Source organism: Haliotis asinina, chromosome 1 (genome assembly GCF_037392515.1).
Source record: "Haliotis asinina isolate JCU_RB_2024 chromosome 1, JCU_Hal_asi_v2, whole genome shotgun sequence".
NCBI lineage: Eukaryota > Metazoa > Mollusca > Gastropoda > Lepetellida > Haliotidae > Haliotis > Haliotis asinina.
In genome coordinates this window covers 76426382-76453059 of record NC_090280.1, presented here as the reverse complement: position 1 = coordinate 76453059, position 26678 = coordinate 76426382, and the positions used below count along the sequence as shown (strand labels likewise).

The window sequence follows — 26678 nt, the reverse complement described above, 5'->3', positions numbered from 1 at the left end:
TTTGCTGAAATCTACAAGCACGGGTCTCTACAAGCACTAATCTCAAAACATCAGCGGCGAACTGGGATTCACAGACCTTTGGTCTCGACATTGTAAGGCTGTTCTTCAGAACAAACTCCGATGACTCGTGTAAGAATATTAATATACTGAACAGCAAAAGAGAAGCAACTGTGGCATAATATAAGGACATAAACATGTACGCTTACGTTTATGAGATTTCATTTCTTTCGAAAATTGCGTTTCTTTTTCTGTTTTGTATATCAATATCACTTCATGTGCAAATTTATGACAACAAAATTATTATCCTGAGTATGTACTCAGTCATCTATTTGTACACTTTATTGAAATCCCTTAACATCCCATTAGGCCATCGTGTGGTCCCATTCGGGTTCCCATCCGGGGCCATTTGATTGCCCGTCATCAAAATCGTACTCCTCCACAGCAGCCAACAGGCGAGCAGTTCGGGTACTTCCTTCTGGGGGCATTGCGTCAACACAATACATAGCATCGCCATTGTGCTTTGGCTGGCTGCTCTTAAACACTTCTGTTTGCTGAGAAGCCCAGTGATTGGTCAATTTAAGTCCATAATAGGCACCGGCGCGTTTCTGTTTGTCTTTATCAGCTGCCCAATGAGCAGGCATCATGCAAATGAAGACAACCCAGCGCCATCTATCGTCATGAGGACGCCCGAGAACTGGTGGGACATTATCGTGGACGGTTCTCGAGTCCCAAAGCACCATCCCACCTTTTGGGACTGAAACTTTGACTTCTTCGCAACCCCGTTTCTGGTACCACGCAGTTTGGGGTTTCGTGAGCCTGTAGAACTCGCTCTTCAAGCTCCTTTTCCTGGCGGTGTCGAAATGGCTGAAAAATTCCTCGAAGTATCGGTGTGAATGTGACAATACTCTGAAGCAGTGGTCCATTTCTGTCGCTTCTTCAAGATACAGTGCCCCCTGGTAACCATGAAGACCTTTTCTGGAAGGCTTCTGGTCGAGGTGAAACCATTTCTTGCCCTCATCAAAGACTCCGTCAGCTTCCTCTGGGGGCCTGGATATAGCCACGCCATCAAAACTGGACAGGAGTTTCTCCGTATCCCAGATAGAGGAGAACACCGGTTTGACTTTCAACCTCGCAGACCACGAGGCGCCAAAGTGTCCAATCCGGTACTGGTGTACAATTGACCTTCGACTCTTTGGAAAGTCGCCAGTTTGAAATGTTCCAAGCCATGATTTGTATTGTCCAATCAGCTCATCGCATTCTTTGGTAGTTATGACGTCAGGAATGACACAATATCCTTTTGTAGCCAGTTCCTTTTTCGTCAGTTCGCTGCAATCAAACAAATGTATGTCAAATATTACGCACTACAAAAATGGAAATACTGAATGAAACAGATTTGTCTCGTTCCCGTAAAAACTGTCCGTAAAGTATTGAAAACATTTGAATGAGCCCAGAATCATGTTATTTTCCCCCGTCAATTCGCAATGAGTGTACATTAAATAAATAAATAAATAAATAAATAAATAAATAAATAAATAAATAAATAAATAAATAAATAAATAAATAAATAAATAAATAATAAAAGAGAAAATCAAAATAATTATTTGAAATAGGATATAAATTCCCATCTGTGATTTAAAACAATAGATAAAGAAAGAAACGAAACATAATGAAGGTTTTCCTATCAGGGGAGGGGTAGTGGGGCCGCCCAGTGATATAAGCATTTGCTCGTCACGCCGAAGACCAGGGTTCGGTTCCCAGTGGGTACAGTGTGTGAAGCTCATTTCTGGTGTCCCCCGCCGGGATATTGCTGGAACATTGCTGAAAGCGGCATAAAACCAAATTCACTCACTCACTACGACAGCATCTAGACAATATATCTCACTTTCAGACCCCACAGCATGTGAACAACGAGACCTTGAGTCACATCCACTTGTCCCTTTGTCAGCTCTGACAGCAAAGGAAACGCAAGTTTCGAAAAAATGAAATCTCATAAAAGTAAGTGTTCATATATATGTTTTCTATTTAAAAACCAACCAACAAAACCCATTTTTTAATGCATCTTATACCGTGTCGCAATGTAGATACAGACTATAGCCCTAGTTCAATAACAAAGGCGTCTGCTTGTAGCGGATTAGACTACATGAAGCAAGGCTCTATAGCGCTTGCCCCTGTCTTCCCATTTGGTGAAAAAAAAGAACTAAGGTAGTCTTCAAATCAATAGTAATTGAGTTATAGCCAATACGGAATCAATATCTGGACTGTAAATAAAGCAACGTAACTTGACAAATTTATCAAACACCCGATTTACACACATAACTTTCAGCAAAATATCAACACATTTTAATGTTATGACAGCACTGTACAGAGCAAGTCGACCATTCATTCACTTGTTCGGTACGTATTTCTACCTGTCAATTGAGATTGCTGACTCCGCCATTGTAGCTGCCAACGTAGGTTTTATGATACTGACAACCCGCTGGTCTCGCTCAGACTGGACAGATACCCTGTCAACGTTGTTTATATACACACAGAATTAAGCCTCGTGTTCGGAACGTTGACAAAGCGAAATGTTTTATGCTCCGTGAACGTCATGGGCTATTTTTAGTACAAATCGCTGACTGTTGCGAAAAGAATGATCGATCTCTGGTTGATGTTCTTGTTTCTTTCGTTAATACTAGGAAGCATTTCGTCAGCGTTTAGCTAAATTCCTAGTCACCCTCCTCTTTCTGTTTGTGGACATTTCCATGGTTACTAGATGTTCGAGTGTCCTCACTTGTGGGCATTAAACATTGTAATCAACGTTGTAACCACTTTGTACTAAGTGTTTCGGGATTGTAATTCTTCACATAATGTCAGGCGCCATCCCAAATCCATGTAAGGTCCATGTTGTCCTTGGAAAACAACGACGGGGGTCAGTCCATTTGTCTGTCCCTTGCTCGGGTTTCCTGAATCGGTCGCTTTGTGGTCAAAGGGACACAACTTCGGTTGAACACGACAAACACTGAGAGAAGGCAGTGGCGGGGCCTGCAAGACTCAAGTCTGATCAGTTCGTTCTGAGTGGTGACGTAGATTTCAGTGGAATTACATGTGCACTTTGCGAGATGTCTGTTTTCACCGTCGTCTGTATACAGAACGTTTTCAATATTGGTTATTAGTGTTTGTCCGCTTGTGTATGTGCGTGTGTACGAGCGTATATAGCCGTGAGTTAAACGTCACATGCAACCAGCGCAACAACAACAAAACCAAAACCAACACAACCTCCCCCCCCCCCCCAAAAAAAAAAAAAGAAAAAAGAAAAAAAAAAACCCCAAAAAACAAACAAAACAAAACAAAACCAAAACCAAAACAAAACAAAACCAAAACCAAAAACAAAACAAAAAAACCCCCAAAACAACCAACCAATCAACTAACCAACCAAAAAAACAAACAACACACACACCCCACCCCTCCTCCAACACAATTATTGCCTATTCATGACACGTATTATACTCCCCTGATTGTGAGAAGTCAAATAATGACAATAATAATTCAAGCGTACAACTGAGGATCAAAAGTGCGATAATTTGTAATTGGGTTTACGTCCCTTGAAATAAAGCAGCCGGGATACCAACCCAGTCAGAGCGGATGGGTGTGCTCTCAAGTGTAACGAAGACATTTCTTTGGCTGGTTAATTTGCCGATACGCTCAGGGGTGTGGATATAATAGAGTTGTTGGGTTTTCTAAGTACATCCTCAATTTTTCTGGATTTTCGTTCGATCCAATCAACAAATACTGAGATGGTGAACTACTGCGTGGCTGGAAATTGTCGTTCATCCAAGTACCGATATCAAGCAGGATCTGAAACTGACTATCTGAGTTTGTTTCCATCCCATCCAGTCATCTGGGAAAAATGGAACCCACAGACATGATAACATGTCATGTGTACAACTATCACGTCTGCCTGTCTGTGTACATACATAATGTGACAGGTGCACGAGCCATAAATCAATGTATTTATGGTGTATAATTGCATGTGGTCAATGATTGAAGCTGTGTATTGCATATTGTCATTAGCAGACAGGCACATAGGTGTCAGTAAAACAGACAATGAGTTTTGTCTGTGACAGAGACTGCTTATCACAATCAACAATATTTTCCACAGACATGTATAAAAAATCAGTTTTCAAGCTGAGCAAATCTTAACATTAGTATTTCTAATGCTACGCTTTCTTGGAAACCTGGTTTGCAAATCTACAACCAGGTATGGGGTCGGCTAGTGTATATTTATTACTGTAGCCTCAGGATGCTTGTAATCACAATAAACTATCTCGTTCTCCAACTTGACCACAAAGATAATACTAGTCTGTCGGCGTCTAGGTCACACGCTCCTTGCTACATGTACAAAAACCCATTGGTACGAAAGCCCGCGGGACAAAGTTCTTTTGGTACAAAAACAGCTCAGGACAAAATCCCCTTGGAAACAAATGCCTCTTGGTACCAAAGTCCCTGTGCACAAAAGCACCTTGGTATAAATATCCCTTAGTACAAAAGCCCCTCGATTCATGTATTTCACTTGCTTCAAATACAGCCAAACTGTATATTGCAAAATAAACACTCCAGCGTGTGTTTTCTGTATATTTTGTAATTAATTAAGTAATAATTATTATAGAGTCACAACATTTAGTGTTTTGAATAATAATTATGATTGGTCATATTTCGTATAATAGACGGTCAGCATTTTTAGGATTTGGACAGCAGGTTTTCCGTAAATTATCTGCCCGTGGATTTCTATTTGTTACTTCTGGGAGACTGCTAGAGCATTCTACAGCGTTGGCGATGGTCGTATGTGCCCGAACTTTCGGGAAAGGACTGAATAGTATAAAAAACGCTGGTTGCCATGTTGGGACACAGACTTTAACTGGAGTGATATCTTTCTGCATCTGTCAACGCCTGATCTACTGCTGACTGACCTCTCCCCGTGTTACTTTCTGCATAACTGTTTCTCTCTCGCACTAAGACTTTGGGGATTTTGCTATATCATATTTTGTGACCCATTGCCTTAGAGTTTGTCTCATTTGCATTGCATTTGAAATCGGTATTGTGAAATTGACTTGTGACTTTGTATAACATTCTCTCTTTGGTAATAATAATATTGTATGTTTTAAACTTGTCTTTGTTCTGTTTTGCTGGTTCACAGGGGGTTTCTTACATTGTTTGCCACGGCAAATTCTTAACTGTAACAGCGTTCTAAACACACACAGAGGCCAATTTCACATGATTAAAATGCCGCCGCATATAACAGAACATATTGACTTCCTACTCAGGGCTACTCTCGAGAAGACACACGTTTCCTTCCTACAGACTTGCAGGACACAACATGCTATTTTTCTAGTTTTTTGGCCAGACTCTATCATTTATAACTAGTAAGCTGGAACTGGTGAATTCACTGACATCAGATATAAAATGAAATCATGTATATTTAAGTCGAGGGTGTGAACTGAAACCAGTTGTGCCTGATATTGTAAGGTCTGCTGTATTGCTCTGTTTGAACATTGCCACTTGTCCAGATAGTAAATGTTTTCAAATTGCACTCACTTCAGTGCATGTTATTGAAGAGCAATCTTGTTTTCTTAATCTTATACTAGTCCATCCAGTTAACATACACGCAATCCTTAGCCTTCATGAATTCGGTGTACACAATGTATTCATTATTTTATCATGAATAGTTTTTATAGATTATTTGCCTTAATTTTTGTGTGCAGGTTTCTTGATCGCTGGTCTTTCTTTGGGACTGATCACACTTTACACGACCAAAATGAAAATCAAGTTCTTTTTTTCTAGCTGACATTTGAAGAGAACGATACTGTACAGTAAGGACGTGTCATGTATATTGCACCTACATCTCTCTATTCTATCTATTATGTAAGATATAAGCTGGTAAGGAGGTTGCATGTCTTTATCATTTTTTAGTTTATGTATATTTTGCAGATTACACGTGCATGGAAAGTGAAAAAGTAATAAAACTGATGTTTGATGTACCGATATAGTCTCTATCAACTTAGGGCACGTCTCTACAATACGTGAGTGAGATCGATCTTACCACTTCCGTAACGGTACGCATTTCATAAGATTATCACCATTCTAAAACCTTTACGTTTAAATTTAATCAGAAGACGGATTTTATGAATGGTCGCAGTGTACGGTGGATGAATCGACCGGACTCCTTTCACTGACTATTTCATCTAAACCGGTTGTCTGCGACATTATTTTGAAAGTGAAAACGTCCGGCGCTTTAATTTCTCACTGTGATAATTCGTTTGTTTCTAACATCGATCGGATCCGAGATTCGACAAACTGAGCCTCTCTCCAGCTTGGTATATAGTATGGGGGTTGAATAGTAAATCAGGACGTAGTTTATCGATTTTCAGACCCGCAGAGGGGTCCTGTGGTTACAGAGAAGCCAATTATAGCAGTCCTTTTTTCGGATTTCCAGGAAAGTCCAAACCGAAAGTAAGACGGGAGGTCTCAATAATTCGCCGATAGATGACTTTTTTGCAACTACTAGTTCAGATGAAATAGTATTTCTAATCTCTGCTTTGAAACTACTCAAATATTCACGGAAACATTTTCACGAAAAAGATAAGATGAGAGTGACACCTTTGATCTTGTATACACTAACACACTGTATACCACAATGAACACTCACGTGTCTCGTGATTACCCTGAACATCAGCATACAGCTGAGAAACATAGAGTCGATCAGACGTTGATGAGAGGTGGGAGGTAGGTTACACATTTTTTATCATATGTGGTAGCTTGTATCAGACTAATACTCATCCGAGGCGACGCTTAGTTTACGAATATACATAATTTTGATAGTATCAAATAGTCCTACTTAGGTTGAAAAGAAGAATTTGGAATTTTGAAATTTGGGATTGTACAAAAAAGAAAATATCTTTCATTATGAGCAAATGGAGCTGTACATAGCCGAGAGTCAATTAAATGGTGAACACTATGATCGTACTTCAACACTGGGAGGCTGTCAAGCCTCACTCGTATTTGCTTGAGACTACAATAAAGGATTTCGACGAGGTTTTGGTCTAAACGTTGCTATAAATATACACACTAACAGATGTGCTATTCATACGCGTACATGTAATAATTTTATGACGATAACTCGAGATCGAAACAGTCTGGGAAACCCTTGCTCTTTCCGTGTTTTGGGTGTGTGCACGATTACGTGTGTTGCGCATGCGCGTTAGCGGCGCTTTTGTTCAGAAGGGCGATAACTCTCTGTTATAAGTGTGTCTTACTGTCTTGATAACACGACGGTAATATATATTACACAGACACAGACACACAGAGACACACAGACACACACACAGACACACCCACACACACACACACACCCACACACAGAGCTTGTTTGCTAGGAATTATGGCTACAGTAATTTTGTTTCACTGTAATAGCTTTATTTCAATGTAATATTGTATAATATTGCAATGAAGATATAAGGGACAGTTTGTAATTAACCCCCAGGATACTGAGTTATTTTTTAAGGTGCACATTTTTGTAAGGTTTGAAAAGTGAACATTGTTCGAGATTTGGTCCTGGATCTGCGTGTGGCTCTATTTCATTTCCTATCAGTTGGTATAAATATAACTGTGACTATCACAGGGGTTTGAGAAATTAGACACAGCTAAATGTTGTCCAAAGCTTTTGTGTGCGTTATAAAACAGTAAATTTCTCCATTTTTTTATTGTGCACCAATAAAAGCACTCTTCTACGATTTTTTTAATTTGTTGTCTTTACGGTGTGATTGAAGAAAATACAGCTTGATATCTGAATGACATAAGTGTATATGAAATGGATGTAATATTGTGCTACTGCATAATGTCATACCCAGAAAAAAAAAAAAAAATGACCCGCAATAAATGTAAAAAAAACCAAAAAAACGTTGACAGAGAGGTCTTGCACGTATAAAGATAAGGAGGCATAACTCTGCTTTTGATTAGGTCAGTGTAACTCAGATCACATGAAGAGGATTTGCTGTGGATATGGACAGTGTATTTTCAATATGTTTTGTTCACAGTGAACCAAACTATTCCACTACAAAATTCCCGACCCGTGAAGGTCCCGGGGTAGAATAGGCCTTCAGCAACCCATGCTTGCCATAAAAGGCGACTCAGCTTGTCGTAAGAGGCGACTATCGGGATCGGGTGGTCAGACTCGCTGACTTGGTTGACTCATGTCATCGGTTCCCAATTGCGCAGATCGATGCTCATGTTGTTGATCACTGGATTGTCTGGTCCAGACTCGATTATTTACAGACCACCGCCATATAGCTGTAATATTGCTGAGTGCTGCGTAAAACTAAACTCACTCACTCACTCACAAAATTCCCCAATCAGGCCAATGTGAGAGGATACCTTGTGGTAATTTCACATTCTGTAAGAAAAGATGCCAATGTACTAGAGTGGTGTCGGGTATTACCGAACAGCTAACACCACATTCCGCCTAATTCCTACCCTGTTTCATCACACCTAACAATAATCAATACACACAATGAACTATTCAATATGCATCATATTCACGTGTGAAGACAAGTTAATCCCTCTTAGTAAACCTGTTTCAGGCAACTGTTTGAGGTGATCTAATTGTCAGATTTTGACCTCTTGTTGGCTCTGCCGAACAGTGATGTCGGGCTATTCCGAACAATGACGTCAGGCTTTTCTGAACTACGACGTCGGGCTGTTCCGAACACTTGTGTCAGGCTATTCCGGGCTATTCCTCGGACTGACGTCCTCCATGACGAGTGTTTAAGTTCAAGTGCTGTCATTTCGTTCATATTATGTACTCTGACCTCCATATTTTTACCAAAATTTGTATAATTTAGTCCGTTCCAATGTATAGCTGGAATAATGTTGAGTGCGGCATTGAACATCAAACCAACCAACCAATAATTGAAACATGCAGCTGAGTCCTCCGTGATTTTTTTGCTCCATGGGTAAACGAATTCATGTAGATTTGTTTGCAGTTTCAGAAAGTGTTTGTTTCGAATTAACGTCATTCTACTGTAATTTTAGGGAAAATGAAAAATAAAAAGACGACATACTTTTTATAGTGGCATGGTCTTGCCTTAATATACCTAAGTGTCTTCACTCAATATACTGATATACCAGGTGCACGTTCTATAACAGTAAAGTTTAACATTGTAACTATAACTCATATAGTGTGTACATTATTATGTATTTGAACATGCCTATCGTTTCAAATAAGGTCAAATACGTTATTGTTTGATGTGCTATCTCAACATCCAGTTAACGATGATAACATTCTGCCGTAACCATGCATGTGAAACAACTACTGCCATGGACGCATCATATGAAATCATTTATGCGGGTATGTTTACGCATGAGTCAAACACACTTCACGTGTTACAAAAGGTACTTGTCAGGTGTGGTGCTGAGCAACTACATACCAGATAACAACTGTTTCATACGCGTACAATGGAGGAGTTTTCTTGTTTCGTATGGAACAATTAAAGTTGTCATGAACGATTCTTCACATGACAGTGCTATCTACACCTTTGAAAGACACTGGTTACAGCCACCCCAATCAAAGTTATGGCACGATGCTAGGAATTATGGGGACTTACGATCACCGGTTATTGACAAATAAAAAAATATTGTATTGATCTTAACCACCTGACTGAAAAATACCGAAACGTGAAACATACTAGCATGTGAGAGAGCAATATGAAAGAACTACAAACTCTAAATCAGACCATATCGAGTGCTTGAAGTAAAATAGTTAAGCCAGGTAAATCATACCTGATTCAACTTACGTATAATTTAAGGATGTCAGTTAAATAATTTGATAAACACTAGGCCCAAACGTAGAAGAAATATTTGTTCATTTTTTAAATTAAAATGCAGCAAAATGCAGCATTTTGAAGGTAAGCATTCACTATTCGAAACATCAGCAGAAGAAAAGATTCAGAAAGAAAGTCCATGAAGAAGATTAATTAATTATTAATTTTTAGCACGATCACTTGATTGATGTTTTGTTGACAATACAATATTCACTTGAAAGTCATATAATTGCCAGGCATCAAACGGATATTCCTGAATACTGTCTGCACAAATGTGTTCCAGTGCTGTGTCTATTTATCAGGTTTTTCAAAAGTAGATCATTTCTAGTGTCTTTTTTTAATGATCTTTAATTTTCTTTGAGTTGATATATTTCTGGTCGCTTTCTCTTTGCTAGATTATTTCATTAAATGTATATTATGGAGAAAAATGAACTGTTTTGAATGCAGAGCTACTTTATCACATATGGGCATTAATTCAGTGAGCGTCAATGACATTTTCTATTATTTCATGTCTGAATACAACAAGAAACATGGGGCATGCGGAAGACTGGAATGCAGAACATAATGTACTCGAAGTCTTACATTTAAATACATGATTAGTGTGTATGTATTTTATGATATGTACACATATTTTATGAGAGACATAATTAACTGGCCATGGAAAGTAATAGAACTACATATTTCAACAGGGACAAGGGTGAAATTAATGAAATGATGGGCAAGGTGCCCGTCACTCACAGTCTAAGGGAAACCACTCTCAACAAAGTCATGAAATTAACTGCCCTTGATGTTCCTATGAGGTCATGGTCGAATATCTCAAACGTTTATCGAAATGCCTCAACAAACATGTTCCTGATGTAAAAGTAAGTTGTTCCATGAACTAATGTTTGGAGTTAATGTCTGATTTGGCTTGGGAGAGCGCAATAGCCTGTACAGTAAATCCAATTCCTTTATGAAACAATCATCATGTTTTTTTTCAGCAGGGTACAGACCAAGTTAAATTGTTACACCTACGACTAGAGAATGGAAACTCACATAATTATCATGTATTTTGTTTGTCTTGACACTTTATACAGCAGATGGATTAATTAATGCCGTTTGTTTTAGTATCAACAAAAGAGTGACACAAACGGCCATAGGCATAAAGTAGGTAGCGAAAATTGCTGAGGTCAATGGCGCTTGTTCAGTAAAGGATGACAAGGCTGCACAATGATGGGGTAGTGCTGATACAGTCCATGTATGGCTAACAAAGCTTTATATTATGGTTTGGAACTGTGTAATGCACTTAAATAGACATGTTTATATATTTAGAATGGGGTATCCCAGTACTGACCAAGACTTGCTGGCTTAGCCATCTCATCGACAATATACACACACGGTTTAAAGATGTGATGCCACTTGCTTGTCCTCTCGTCAGTTTTCTCCTCTGCTTCTTTTGAAATATATTTCTTCTCTGCTTCTTTTGAAATATATTTAAGGAACAGACAATCATTTTTCCGGTAGAGTTTCCATTTCACGACATGCGCATAAACCTTGCAGTAGCGATCAGCAAATTGAGTAAACAAGACAGAAATGGAATTTTGTTAATAGCCGTTTGTTTGGTAATACCTGACACCGCTCTACATGAGAAAGCAGGTAATAGCAATTTGGGTGTCCCAATCGGATGCATAATGTAGTTCTTAGATTCCCATATTCTCCTGTTTGTGTAGATGTATTTTGATTAATTTTGCATCATTATTAATGGAGTAACAGACACATCTTCAAATGTAATGAAATAACTGAAAATAATGTGACATTTTAGTTGACGTCATGGCATGATTTGTGCATTTTGTTACGTCGGAAAATGGCGACACTGTTTCCGGATTAGTATATATGTCGATGAAGCCTATTGTGAAAGGCAGTTTGAAACACTTAAGCTTGGTCTGAGATAATAGTGGATGGTATCAGGAAACAGGGAATTATATATATGTGCATGTTATGTTTAGAATTTTATTGGACTTCAAAGTGAGGGGTGAAGAGGAGGGACATATATGTCCCTGTGGCATCCACGGGGTTAAGGCCAGGTGGGTGGGGGATGGTGGTGTTGGTTTGGCTGATGATGGTTCAAATACTTCCTCCCACCCCCACCCTCTAACCATTGTCAAAGTACAGGTAAGAAGGTGTAGTATGTTAGCAGGGAATAAGGGGGCTGTTTATTACAGTGTTTACTTGGGTGTTTATTAGGAGGGTGTCTGTGTTTCAAGATGCAAGGACATGTTACTTTGTGTCAGGTAAGAAGTTGTATTTTTGGGGTGGGGAGGGGGAAGAAGGGAGGGCAAAGGGGGTATTTATTTGGATATGTAAGAAGGTGTATATTGGGCAAGGACATGTACAGTGGTTGGTTATTTGGATAGGGTAAGAAGGTGTATATTGGGCAAGGACATGTACAGTGGTTGGTTATTTGGATAGGGTAAGAAGGTGTATATTGGGCAAGGACATGTACAGTGGTTGGTTATTTGGATAGGGTAAGAAGGTGTATATTGGGCAAGGACATGTACAGTGGTTGTTTATTTGGATAGGGTAAGAAGGTGTATATTGGGCAAGGACATGTACAGTGGTTGGTTATTTGGATAGGGTAAGAAGGTGTATATTGGGCAAGGACATGTACAGTGGTTGGTTATTTGGATATGTAAGAAGGTGTATATTGGGCAAGGGCATGTACAGTGGTTGTTTATTTGGATAGGGTAAGAAGGTGTATATTGGGCAAGGACATGTACAGTGGTTGTTTATTTGGATAGGGTAAGAAGGTGTATATTGGGCAAGGACATGTACAGTGGTTGTTTATTTGGATAGGGTAAGAAGGTGTATATTGGGCAAGGACATGTACAGTGGTTGGTTGTTTGGATAGGGTAAGAAGGTGTATATTGGGCAAGGACAGTGGTTGTTTATTTGGATAGAGTGAGGAGACAAATCTTAGGAGGGGGCAACAGTTGTTTACTAGCATAGGGTAAGACAGTGTATATTAGGACGGGGTCATTGAAGACTGTTTATTTGGATGGGGTAAGAAGATGTATATTAGGAGGGGGCAATTGTTTGTTTGGGTAGGGTAAGACGTTGCATATTAGGACGGGGGCAAAGGGTGTTTATATGGATAGGGTAAGAAGGTGTATATAAGGAGGATGCAAGGGTTGATTATTAGGATCTGTTAAGAAGGTGTATATTAGTTGTAGGCAAGGTGGGTGTTAATCTGGATAGGATAAGAATTGGTCCGAACCAACTGTAAAATTTGATTTGATCTTTACCTAAAATCTCTTTGTGCATGTGAGTGGTAATCGTAGCTGAAGCTTAAGATTGTTATCCTGAGATTTACAATAACTGTAGTATGAAGATTGTTCTGTGCAAGTGAGCCCGGGTCAAGCTGAACAAGCGGTACCCTTCATGTTGTAAGCTGGTAGGTCCTGTGTGTATGTGCCCGTGTAGTAGGTCCTGTGTTCTTGTGCCTGTGTAGTAGGTCCTGTGTGGATGTTCTTGGGTAGTAAGTAGGTCCTGTGTTCTTGTGCCTGTGTAGTAGGTCCTGTGTTGATATTCTAGGGTAGTAAGTAGATCCTGTTTTCTTGTACCTGTGTAGTTGGTCCTGTGTTCTTGTGCCTGTGTAGTAGGTCCTGTGTTGATATTCTAGGGTAGTAAGTAGATCCTGTGTTCTTGTACCTGTGTAGTAGGTTCTGTGTTCTTGTGCCTGTGTAGTAGGTCCTGTGTTGATATTCTAGGGTAGTAAGTAGATCCTGTGTTCTTGTGCCTGTGTAGTAGGTCCTGTGTTCTTGTGCCTGTGCTGTAGGTCATGTGTTGATGTTCTAGGGTTGTAGATCCTGTGTTCATATTCTATTATAGTAGGTCCTGTGTTGATGTTATAGTGGAGTAGGTCCTGTGTTGATGTTATAGTGGAGTAGGTCCTGTCTATATGTCCTAGTTCAGTAGGTCCTGTGTTGATGTTCTAGGGTAGTAGGCCCTGTGTTTATGTTCTAGGGGAGTAGGTTCTGTGTTGATGTTATAGTGGAGTAGGTCCTGTGTTGATGTTATAGTGGAGTAGGTCCTATCTATATGTCCTAGTTCAGTAGGTCCTGTGTTGATGTTCTAGGGTAGTAGGCCCCGTGTTCATATTCTATTATAGTAGGTCCTGTGTTGATGTTATAGTGGAGTAGGTCCTATCTATATGTCCTAGTTCAGTAGGTCCTGTGTTGATGTTCTAGGGTAGTAGATCCTGTGTTTATGTTCTAGGGTAGTAGGTTCTGTGTTGATGTTCTAGGGTAGTAGGCCCCATGTTTGTGTTCTAGGGTAGTAGGTCCTGTGTTTATGTTCTAGGGTAGTAGGTCCTGTGTTGATGCTCTTGGGTAGTAAGTCCTGTGGTCATATTCTAAGGTAGTAGATCCTGTGTGTATGTTCTAGGGTAGAAGGGCCTGTGTCAATGTTCTAGTTCAGTGGGTCCTGTGTTGATATTCTAGGGTATTCGTTCCTGTGTTGATATTCTATGGTACCTGCTCTTGTGTTGACGTTCTAGAGTAGTAGGTCCAGTGTTGATGTTCTAGAGTTGTAGGTCCAGTGTTTGTGTTCTAGAGTTGTAGGTCCAGTGTTTGTGTTCTAGGGTAGTAGGTCATGTGTTGATGTTCTAGAGTAGTAGGTCCTGTGTTAACATTCTTGTGTAGTAGGTCCTGTGTTGATGTTCTAGGGTAGTAGGTCCTGTGTTTATGTTCTAGGGTAGTAGGTTCTGTGTTGATGTTCTAGGGTAGTAGGCCCCATGTTTGTGTTCTAGGGTAGTAGGTCCTGTGTTTATGTTCTAGGGTAGTAGGTCCTGTGTTGATGCTCTAGGGTAGTAAGTCCTGTGGTCATATTGTAAGGTAGTAGATCCTGTGTGTATGTTCTAGGGTAGCTGTCCTGTGTTAATGTTCTAGTTCAGTGGGTCCTGTGTTGATATTCTAGGGTATTCGTTCCTGTGTTGATATTCTATGGTACCTGCTCTTGTGTTGACGTTCTAGAGTAGTAGGTCCAGTGTTTGTGTTCTAGAGTTGTAGGTTCAGTGTTTGTGTTCTAGGGTAGTAGGTCCTGTGTTGATGTTCTAGAGTAGTAGGTCCTGTGTTAACATTCTTGTGTAGTAGGTCCTGTGTTGATGTTATAGTGGAGTAGGGTAGCTGGTCCTGTGTTGATGTTCTAGGTAGCAGGTCCTATGTTCATCTTCTAGGGTAACATGTCCTGTGTTCATAGTTTAGTGTAGTAGGTCCTGTGTTCATAGTTTAGGGTAGTAGGTCCTGTGTTCATAGTTTAGGGTAGTAGGTCCTGTGTTTATTTACTAGGGTAGCTGGTCCTGTGTTGATGTTTTAGGGTAGCTGTCCTGTGTTGATGTTCTAGGGTAGGAGGTCCTGTGTTCATAGTTTAGTGTAGTAGGTCCTGTGTTCATAGTTTAGGGTAGTAGGTCCTGTGTTCATAGTTTAGGGTAGTAGGTCCTGTGTGTATTTACTAGGGTAGTTCAAGGTCCTGTGTTGATGTTATAGTGGAGTAGGGTAGCTGGCCCTGTGTTGATGTTCTAGGTAGCAGGTCCTATGCTCATATTCTAGGGTAGTAGGTCCTGTGTTCATAGTTTAGGGTAGTAGGTCCTATGTTGATGTTCTCAGGTAGAAGGTCCTGTGTTTATATTCTAGGAATGTTGCCATGTGTTTACATTCTAGGATAGTAGGTCCTGTTTTCATATTCAATGGTAGTAGTTCCTATGTTCATTTTCTATGGTAGTAGGTACTAGGGTAGTAAGTCCTGTGTTCATATTCTAGGGGAGGGGGTCATCTGTTCATATTTCTGGGTATTAGGTCCTGTGATCATATTCTGGGATAGTAGGTCCTGTGTTGAAGTTCTAGGGTAGTTGGTCCTGAGTTCCTGTTCTAGGGTAGTAGGTCCTGTGTTTATGTTCTAGTTGAGTAGGTCCTATGTTGATTTTCTAGGGTAGAAGGTCCTGTGTTCACATTCTAGGAATGTTGCCTTGTTTTCATATTCTAGTGTATTAGGTCCTGTGTTCATATTCCATGGTAGTAGGTCATGTGTTCATGTTCTAGTTTAGTAGGCCGTGTTGATGTTCTTGAGTAGTAGGTCCTATGTTCGTATTCTAGTGTAGTAGGTTCTGTGTTCATATTCTTGGGTACCAGTTGTAGGCACTTTGTGTTGCTTTATCTAATATAATTGGGCTCAAACGGCAGCCATGAATGTCTTGTTTCCTTATTTAAAACGACACATATTCTACATAAACTAAAACATATCTATACCTTTCTGATATTTTATTCTTCACAACATGATGATATCACTGTTTAATGAATCTACAATCACACAATGCTTTAAGTATGACTTGCTTGATTCATGGAAAGCTAAGAGTCATCACACTGTAGCCAGTAGCTATCAATTTATGTTGGAGAGTAATACTAAACTCACTTCCAAGAAATACCATTTGTTTTAAACTGTATAGTTAAATATTTAGTACCAAATTGAAAACTGGTATTAAAAAAGTGGTCGTACATGGAAGGTTGTCTAGTATCCTGTATATCTCCCACATACATGGTCACCAGCTTCGCTTGTTAAGTGTATGTTGGAACCTATCCACTTGGAAATTCAGAAGGTGGGGTGAAAAGGGTTTGAATGTCGATACATTTACACAGTTAAGTACATAATATCTGTGAATGCTAGTGTGAAGTGGTACTGCTACTGCACCCCAGGGTAAGAATGTTTGCTTATTATGCCGTACACTGAGTCAAGCCCAACCGTCACTGTATTGCTGGAATACTGATAATGTGACATAAAGCAATACTAATACTGGTGTGATAGTGCTTACAAAAAGATACTGTGCTACATTTTAAAATGGATATTTCTTGCAGAACCATTTTTCTGACAGCCAACAAATCAACATTTTTATCTTTCATAATGCCAAACACCAGGTAGGGTAGCAACAAGCCCCATCTATTGACACCTGTATCTTCAACTCCATGTACGCTCTTTTCCACCTGAGCAACAAAGTCAGAGAAATTACCAAAACGTCAGGGGCTAGATTTTCGAAGCTGTCTTAGCGCTAAGGTGGTCGTAAGTGCCATAGATTAACTTACAACATGTGGACATGTGAAGTGTTGTCAAACTTGAGTTGTTTAGAAACGACCAATCACAGCCAACGAAATTGTCACATGACTGCACTGACAGAGACAAATGTGCTCAAATGTCACGAAAGTTTGACAAAATGTATTGACGTGTGAAAGCCTGAGTTTGACAACTTTTAAAATTTCAACAACATGTGTTGTCAAACTTCAGTTTGCTGTGTGAAGGCCCCTTTAGCAATATCATGATGGGGGACACCAGAAATGGACTTCACACAATTGCACCCATGTGGGGAATTATAACTGGTTTGGTTTGATGAGGGATGGCCTTAATGACTAAGCTACTGCACAACCCCATGTCAGTTGAAAATCAAGTTCACTGTTTCATATATATTTATTCTTTTTCAGATGGAAATGTTTGTGTAGGAAGAGACCAATGAAGGGGTGAGCAGGCGTAGCTTTGAACTGAATCTTGATGTGCAAGGTAGAACAGATATTCTGAAGCCTTTGCAGACGGAAACCAGTTGCAGCATCAACGTTTTTCGCTGTCACCAAGATGGCAGCCATCCCTCCAGTATCCAATGAGGAAGGGCTGACAGATGATGAAAATGGGTCTATTAAAACTCAAATCTATGTTAGATCTGATCTTGCTGATGGTTCAGTTGCTGTGTTGCCAAGTAATTTGCCAGTGGACCATTCAAAGAGCATCAGTGATGGAAGCATATCTGATAACGAGAGGGCAGCGATGAATTGGAAAGGTAGAATACCTGTCCCAAAACCGAGAACAAGTTTGAAGAAAGATCAGGCAAAAGATGATCGACCAGACTCTTCTAAAGAAATGAAAGACATTCCTGCTGTGGATGATCAGTCTCTGCACCGTCTTAGGGCTACCAACAACAAGCAGGCCCCCACAGAAAGGGAGAGTGTAATTTATGAAAGATCAAAAGGTGATATTTCTTCAAGAAAAGGTGACAAGGAAAGACAGAAGAAGCCAAGAGAGAGCCAATTTAAACAAGACACAAAAGAAAGCACACATGTCAAAACTGTGGAAGCTCCCTCAGAGCAACAGATTAATCAAGAAGTTCCTCCTGAGAAAACACAACATGGAAGAAGAAAAACTGTCACCAGGACCACAACAAAGACCAGGTGCTTGTCAGAAGGAACACCCACCAAAGATGTGCTGGAGGGAAACGAAAACAAATTGGAAGCTAATCAGAAAGGAGAGGCACAAAAAAGTAATCCCAAGCAAACACATTATGAAAGAGGAGATAATGTCGACAAGAGCACAAGAAAGACCAGAAGTGTGTCAGAAGAAACACACATCAAAGATGTCCTGGAGGGCAAAGAAAACAAACTGGAAGCTAATCAGAAAGGGGAGCAGAAACGGGAGGTACAGAAAGGCACAAAGAGGAGAGCCCAGAAGAAGATCAAACCCACGGATGAGTTTGATGGGTTCCTGAGAAATAAAGTTGGAAAGCAGATTTCTGTTATTCTGTATGTTAGAATCCAGCAAAGACTTGACCCAGACTATGATGTTGAAGGTTTTCTTCGTGCACGGATGCAGACTGACCAAGTAGTGAAAGTTGTGAAAATGGAACATGTTGGAAGCAACACTGTAGTTTCAGTTGAAGCACCGAGTAAATCTGTGGCAAACAAAGTTGGAAATTTACTGAAATTAAGTAACAGAGAATCAAAGACAAAGTTAGTTTGCACACTAGACAGGAATGAGGCAATGGATCTTCCAACTAAGAGAGATGAAAAGGAATTTGAACAGCATCTCACCATTATTAAAAGAAGGGAAGCGAAAGCTTTGAGTGATCATATGGATAAAATCAATGTTACTTCCAAGAATATTGAGAGACTTTCCACAAACAAACATGTATCTATTGATGAGTATGAAGCAATACAGCATGAAAAGACTGCTCTCAAGGATAAGTTGGAAGAGCTGAAACTGCAGAAAGAACAGTTTATAACGTTTATGCAGGGCTTGGTGCCAAAACTTGTTTCACTGTGGAAAGACAATACCTATGCTAAACACATTGGCGATCTAAGGAGAGACTTTGGTATCGAGCTTTGTAGGCTTACTTCAGCACTGCCTATGTATGCCAGAAGAAATGATATAATCAAAACGGTACAGGACAACCAGGTTTGTGTGATATTAGGCGAGACTGGATCAGGGAAGAGCACACAGATGACACAGTACCTCCATCAGGCTGGCTTCAGCAAAGATGGTTTAATCGTGTGCACACAGCCCAGGAAAGTTGCAGCCATAAGTCTAGCAACCCATGTTGCTTCTGAGCTGGTAACAAATGTGGGCAATGTAGTAGGTTACAGAGTAGGAATGCGTTCCAAATGCGGAGGAGCTACCAAGATCCTGTACATGACTGATCACTGCCTCCTGAATGAATGCCTGAAAGATCCAACTTTGTCTGGATACAGCTGTGTTATAGTAGATGAGGCACATGAGAGAAGCATCTACACTGACCTACTCCTTGGAATGCTGAAGATGTGCTTGAAACAGCGCCCTGATCTCAGGGCAATAATTACATCAGCAACTATTGACCCTGATGTCTTTGTCAGGTATTTTGGTGACTGCCCTGTCTTGAGAGTATCTGGCAGAATGTTTCCCGTTGAAATTGAGTACCTAGCTGAAGGTGATGGGGGCAAGAATTCTGATAACTATCAGGAAGAAGCTGTCAACAAGGCTGTACATGTCCACACAAAGGATCCCCCAGGTGACATTCTGGTCTTCGTAACATCTCCTTTAGAGACCGAGAGGTGCAGTGAAAATTTCATGAACAGACTGCAGGGAAGGACTGACTTCAAATGTTTGGTTCTTCATGGTCAGATTCAACCAGATGAGCAGCAGTTAGTGTTTCAGGCCACTGCTCCAGGTATACGAAAGATTGTCTTTGCTACAAACAGTGCAGAGACTTCCATCACCATTCCGGGAATTAAGTATGTAATTGATACTGGCCTTGCAAAAGAGAAACGTTATGATCCTCGTCGGAATATGAGCATATTGAGTGTAGTTCTCATTAGTCGCAGCTCAGCAGATCAGAGGAAAGGTCGAGCAGGAAGAACAGGTCCTGGAAAATGTTACAGACTCTACAGTGAAGAGACATATCGTGAAATGGAAGCAGTATCACTGCCAGAGATACTCAAAGTTCACCTTGGGCAGGCTATGCTGAAACTGACAGAGCTTGGAATTAATCCACTTGAGTATGAATTTGTTCAATCACCAGAGCAATCAGCAATAGCTGCAGCTATGACTACACTTGAGGAACTTGGTGCAGTCAAAGACAATAAGATCACAGAAGAAGGGAAAGAACTAGCAAAGCTTCCTGTAGAACCTCGACTTGGACTTATTATCCAGAAAGGAAGATCTGAAGATGTTCTCTTTGATGCTGTGGTTCTTGCAGCTGTGAGTAATGTTGGAAGCTCCATATTTTTCAGAGGGGGCAGTGACGACAATAAGAAGAAAGCTGACAAACTGAAGATACAGTTCTGCCACAATGGTGGTGATAGTCTCACTTTGCTGAATGTCTACAGAGAATGGAACAAAGAGCCAGAAAAGCAGAAAAACAAATGGTGCTTTGCAAACAGCCTTAACTCCAAATCTCTGCGAATTGCCAGAGAGACAGTAAATGAGGTGATGACTCTCTTGAAGAAGGAGACAAAAGTGAAGGTCACACATGAGTTCAAAGACCCACAAGAAGCAGATGGGAAACTTCAGAGAATACTCTTTGACAGCTTCACATCCAACATCTCTCATTCGCTTGGACTTGCTAAGGCAGGATATTATACGCCTAGACTTGATCAACAAGTTCATGCTCATCCCTCATCAGTTCTGAATCCACTCAACTTAGTTCCTGAGTGGCTTGTCTTCGAGCAGTCCATGAAGACATCCAAAGACTTCATAACAGGACTCACACCAGTTGATGAATCCTGGGTTGTTGAAGCCATAGAATCTGGACGTCTAAAGAGAGATCTTGAAGAGATGAGAAAGAAACAACTCCTCCCTGTGCATGTTGAGCATGTTGGATCATTTCTTTTCTGGAAGCTTGTTGGTCCTGGTTTTACAAAACTAAAACAGTTTGAGGAAGAAGCATCAAATCTTGTTAAACCACATCTGGTTGTCATTGAGGCTTCAAAGGAAAAAGGGGAACTGAAGATATTTTGCTCTGATCATGCTACTGGCAAATTATCTCACCTTTTCAATGAGGTGGCTGGACCTATGAAAACGTATTTGGAAGGAGAAGATTTGGAGGTACCACTGGGTCAGTCTAAAGAGCATGCTGGTGTCCGTGTGATACTTGGTAAAGGAGGAGATGTGAAAGACATCCTCATGGCAGATGAATACAGAACAATATTTGTTGATCGTCCTGATGAAAATTCTTCAGAAGATAGTATATTGAACAAATTTGGCTGTTTTGGAAAGATAAAGAGCCACAGAATATTCAAGAATCCTCAAAAGAGGTGGGGTTGTATTACATATGAATCTTCAGAAGCAGCAAAACAAGCTGTGGAGAACACAAAATCTGATTCATCAGAAGTTGCTGCTCCGGAGAAACATGGCCGAGGCTATCAAGACTCTCAGTTCAAGGTCAAAATAACATGGTGTAGACGAGAATCTAAAGGATTTGGGTTTGTTGATGTTGAACCAGAGGTGATGCCAAAGATTTTGCGAAGAGGGCCATTGTATATCAAAGGTGTACTTGTAAATGTTGGTATTGACAGGAAAAGTGGGACAAGCCTTTATCTTAGAAATCTTGGTCAAACTATCACTGAAGATGATATCAAACAAGCAATTCTATCCTCTTTGAACTGTGATGAAGATGAGACTGACATATTTCAAAAGGTAACAGTAGTGAGAGAGAAAGTAACCACTACAAAAGATCAACTGGGTACCTTCAAGAGTCGACTCCAGGCACAGCTCAAAACATTTTCGCCAGGCAACAGATTCCATGTGGAGGTAAAAGAGCCATTTCCAACAAGTGTCAACTACTTAGCATTTGCATCATTCACCAACTCAGATGAGGGAATAGCAGCTTGCCAAGGTTTGTCCAGGCAGTTCTATATCAATGGCCGAGTGGTCACTATGGAGCCAGACATAAGGTCATCACTGTATGTAAACAGAGAAGTTTATGCAGCCATCAAAGAGGACTTGGATGCATACTTGAAAGAATTCCCGACCTTCGGTTACACGGAAGTTGGAGTGACTTCGAAGACACTGAAGGGCGGAACTGTCGTCCTTGATATCCACGCCTCGAGCTCCATAGAAATGGCAAAGGTTCGAGCTAACCTTCAGACCATTGTGCAGGGAGATGTTTTGGAATGTGGTGCAAATCCAAATTTGCGTCAACTCTTTACCAGGGCTGGTAGAGACTTTCTGAAAGACACAGAAAAGAAATGTAATGCTTTTATTCAAGTTGATGGTAGAACCTTCACACTCTCAATCCGCGGGAAACAGGAAGCATGCACTAGAGTGCGCATTTCAATCAATGATTATCTCCAGAAACTGTCCGAAGGCGAATTGATGGAGGTGCACTTGAGGGGAAGAGACAAACCCAATGGGCTGATGAAGACATTGATGAATAAATATGGCATAGAACTTGAGAAGCTACAGAAGGACTTTGGTCTGAGATCAGTTGTCCTGAACTTCAAGCGACAGATTGTAAAGTTGGTGGGATCAGCTGAAGATATTGGCAAAGCTGTCAAGGTCATAGATGACATTTCATCTAAATTGCTGGAGGGTGTCAAAACATCAGAGGAGGAGGAGCTGCCCGATTGTTGTGTCTGTTTCTGCCCAATAGAACCAAAGGAATTGTACAGGCTGCAGTGTTGTGGGCATGCCTACTGCCTGGACTGTGTCAGGAGACAGCTGGAAACTGCAGTCACTGGACGAGACTTCCCCTGCGTTTGTGGGCATGATGGATGTGGTCAGCCATTTGTATGGAAGGATTTGTCCAATTTTGTGCGAGAAGGAACATTCACTACTGCAAATCTGGCTAGCGCTTCTTTGAGTTCCTTTGTAAGCAAAAACACCAAAACCTTCAAGTACTGCTTGACCCCAAACTGTGACATGGTGTACCGAGTGACCTCAAAGGGATCTGTGTTCAGGTGCCCTGACTGCAGTGTGAGAATATGCACTTCATGCCACATTCAGTATCATGATGGACTGACGTGTGCCATGTACAACAGTGCCAAGGATGATGAAGGCAGCCTTGAAGCTTGGCTGGCAGCCCATGCCAAAACAACCAAGAAGTGCCCAAACTGTAAGACCCCAATAGAGAAAACAGAAGGTTGCAATAATATGCACTGTAAAGCTTGCAAATGCAGCTTCTGTTGGTTGTGCCTTGCCTGGTTTCGTGAATCTAGAGCATGTTACGACCATTTGAGTGAAAAACACGGTGGCTGTTTTGATAATTATTGACCCCATTCCTAAAACATGATCCTATAAAAGATTTACCAACCAACAGAAGTTTCTAGTTCAAATGAGGCCGGAACTTAAGGAATGTGAACTTGACAGGAGGAAAGAGGATGAAGGCAGAAAAGATGTTCTTTCACCATAAAAATGCTATGAATGATATATTGTGTTTGGAATTATGCATATTTAATTTTTGTAGAGTGTCTCACTGTCATGAACGTACTGAACAGCAAAAGAAAACGTTTCTTGTGTCAGTTTGTTAAGTAGAAGACATAAACATGAAGGCTTACTTGTATGAGATGTCAGTTTTTGGAAAGTTGCATTCCTTTTAATGTTCAGCATATGTTATCTTTTGTTGTTGTTCAGCATTTGTTATCCTTGATGTTTACTATCTGATAGTGATTCCAAGAGTAATAAACACATTTGGAATTGCATAGTTGTAATTGTACAGTTGACTCTGTTTTGTGCACACTCCTGTATGTTGGTGTTTGATCCTGTGTACAGTTTAGGTCCCAAATCAGTTTAAGGTTATGCAATGGTGGGGTGTGGAGAGGTCTTCAGAGTTTCCACGACTTTAGTCTTGCTCCACAATGAAGCACATGTGATACATGGGGTCTTGTGTATTGGCTTGTATGACATTGGGCTATGCGTATGAAATGAAACACTGAGAACAAGCTTGGATGGTCTGAGTTAACACTGATCATGTACTGCACATGCTTTTGTTTCTCTGTTTCAACTACTGCACTTACCCCCTCATAATACTATCTAGTAATTGCAGTTTGCAACTATGATCAATTTTTATTTTAAGTAAAAAAGATTATGAAGTTTACAGGTTTATTTGGACTGGTAAAATTATATGTATTGGCAATGTTTATTTCATTTTATTTGATGTACTATTTTGTTTAGAGTGAAATTCATCGTAAGTTTTCAGATACATATAGCAATGACTTGGAAGATCAAATGGTATCTGACAAATGCATCAAGTTATGTGTGTGTGCGGTGAAGGGTTGCATAAGAATATTTTTCTTGAATCGGATCATAGTTGACACTTCAATGTCATGGAATAAAGTTTGCAAGGAGTGGTTCATAAACATTTTTATATATGATTTTTTGTAAAGTGTTGCAAAATGAGAAGCCAGAAAGGCATGGAGACTTGGATAATTAGGGATAAATATGTAAAAGTTTTGGCTTCTTACTAACATCTTTTTTTACTGCTGATGCCTAGTTGGAATTATCATGATTGTATAAATATGTTGTCTTCTGTGTGTTTTCCTCCAATCTTTCATAACACCCAAAAACAAATGCAACCATGACTGTTGACCGACATTGAAACAAGTGTGCCAAAAGTAGAGTAGGCCCTTACAGGCAGCAATGAGCTGATTGGATGAACTATAGAATTGCCTGCATGCAATGGTCACCGCCACCATAATCTTAATTTCACTTCCACAGTGCTTATTAACTATTGATTTATCATCCAAAACTGTGCTCCACAGGAGATATCGCTTTTCTGTGAGATCTGATGATATTTCCAAGGAGATATCGCTTTACCGGTAGATTTTGCACAATGCAATGACAGTGAACTTGATGGCGTCACATTGCTATGACATTGCTGCACTGCAAATATAATGCTAGTGCTCTGTTCAGAGGTGTAGATTTGTCATTGAAAACTAATGGAAAATTATTTTGTATATTAAATAGAATCTCACCCTCGTATCTGCTGATATCAATTATATCACCACACGTTGATAAAGGTAATAATATCCTTGACAAGCCTAGGATATTTATTAATTATAATCAAAATCAGGAGGCATGTGGGTGAGATTATATATGTTTTTTCTGAACTTGTTTTGTTTTTTTGCATATTATCTGTGATACAGTAATTATTTTCTTCTGGACATTCTAAACTGAACATTTAGACAGCAGATATTGAGTGGAAATATTGATACACAGGTATGAATATTGCTGGTCAACCATGCTGGTTCTCTTGGAAATGAGATGAAGTTTATTATATAAGTGTTATGCATGTGGCAAGTGTTGCCTTTTCTGATTGTCTTATTCTTAAACTTAAGCAAGCTTCACAAAACCGAAATTGGACTAGCTTTAAAGACTGTTAATTTAACTTTACATAGTTTAAGAAGTGTTGTGAATAAACTGTCAATGAAAATTTGTGTTGTGTTGTTGTTGACAACAAATCCTGCTGTGGTATTACAACCGGTGGATAATCTGGTCTGAAATAAGCCAATCTTTTGTCGTTATGAGCAATGAGGTCATCATCAGGTTAATTTCATACTGGCTGCTCAACAGTTATCACCAGTGCAATCAGTCCTCAGACGTGTGTAGTTCCATCCTTTAAAATTCTGGTATTTTCCCTAACAGTATTTGACAATAAAGAACAGAAAAAGAATAATCTTCATGTTAAGTAACATAAGAGAAAAATTGTAAGTTATGAACCCTATAATTGTTTTGAAGTTAGTCGGGGGATCTATGTCTCAAGATCTATGTGATAACACGTTCAAGTTCACAAGTCATTGTTTCATACCCTGTAAATATACTATGAAACAAACAGTCTACTAGTCACAGAAGCAATTATTCGGGGTTACTGTATGATATAAATATTATTCATTCACAAATGACAGGAGAAATTCTGAAATGGTGAGAACTATTACAGGTAGTTGTGAGGAAAGACCTATTTGTATTGCCACGATTCCCTTCTACTGTGTTGTATGAATACATGATTAGCGGCAGTGAACGGGCTGAATACATTGATGCATAGCTAATTAAATACCATGATTAATTCTGTGTCGTGGATTTAATGAAAAGCAGTGTAATTGGGAAAGTACCAGTGAAAGAACTGTTCAGCAGCCATTATAGTAACACGGATTCAGCAATTAGTGCTTTTCAGCTTTCCTACTTCAATACTTCAGGGCACAATAATAATGCATATCCAAGATTTAAATAAAAGAATTAGATGTAATAAATTAAATGAAAGGCAAAATAGTTCCCCTAATGAAAAAGTCAGTCACTGATGGATTGTCCTTTGGGTAAGAAAAGTTTGATTGATTGATTGTTATTTAACGCCGCACTTGGCAGTATTCCAGCTATATGGCGTTGGTCTGTGAATTATCGAGTCGGAACCAACAATTGTGGTAAACCAAAACAAGGGGACTCTTAGACAAGCATGGGTATCTGATGACCAATTCAAAATGGATTTTCATGAGTCGGCTAAGAAAGGTTACCGGTGTTTAAAACACAGTTTCACTTAGTGGCTTTGTGCCACGTCTGACTGGTACTGTCTTGAAT

General features: G+C 39.9%; 2 protein-coding genes across 2 annotated transcripts; one reads left to right on the top strand and one right to left on the bottom strand.

The window, feature by feature from the left end:
• Window positions 1-362: 362 nt before the first annotated feature.
• LOC137275472 (uncharacterized) lies at window positions 363-2451 on the bottom strand. Its single transcript, XM_067808171.1, has 2 exons — window positions 2409-2451; window positions 363-1326 (listed from the first exon to the last, which is right to left on the bottom strand). The coding sequence occupies exons 1-2, from the start codon at window positions 2435-2437 to the stop codon at window positions 363-365; spliced, it is 993 nt and encodes a 330-aa protein (XP_067664272.1). The 5' UTR covers window positions 2438-2451.
• A 4221-nt stretch (window positions 2452-6672) lies between these two features.
• LOC137297278 (uncharacterized) lies at window positions 6673-25542 on the top strand. Its single transcript, XM_067829295.1, has 2 exons — window positions 6673-6762; window positions 17357-25542. The coding sequence occupies exon 2, from the start codon at window positions 17505-17507 to the stop codon at window positions 23382-23384; it is 5880 nt and encodes a 1959-aa protein (XP_067685396.1). The 5' UTR covers window positions 6673-6762; window positions 17357-17504; the 3' UTR covers window positions 23385-25542.
• Window positions 25543-26678: the final 1136 nt, after the last annotated feature.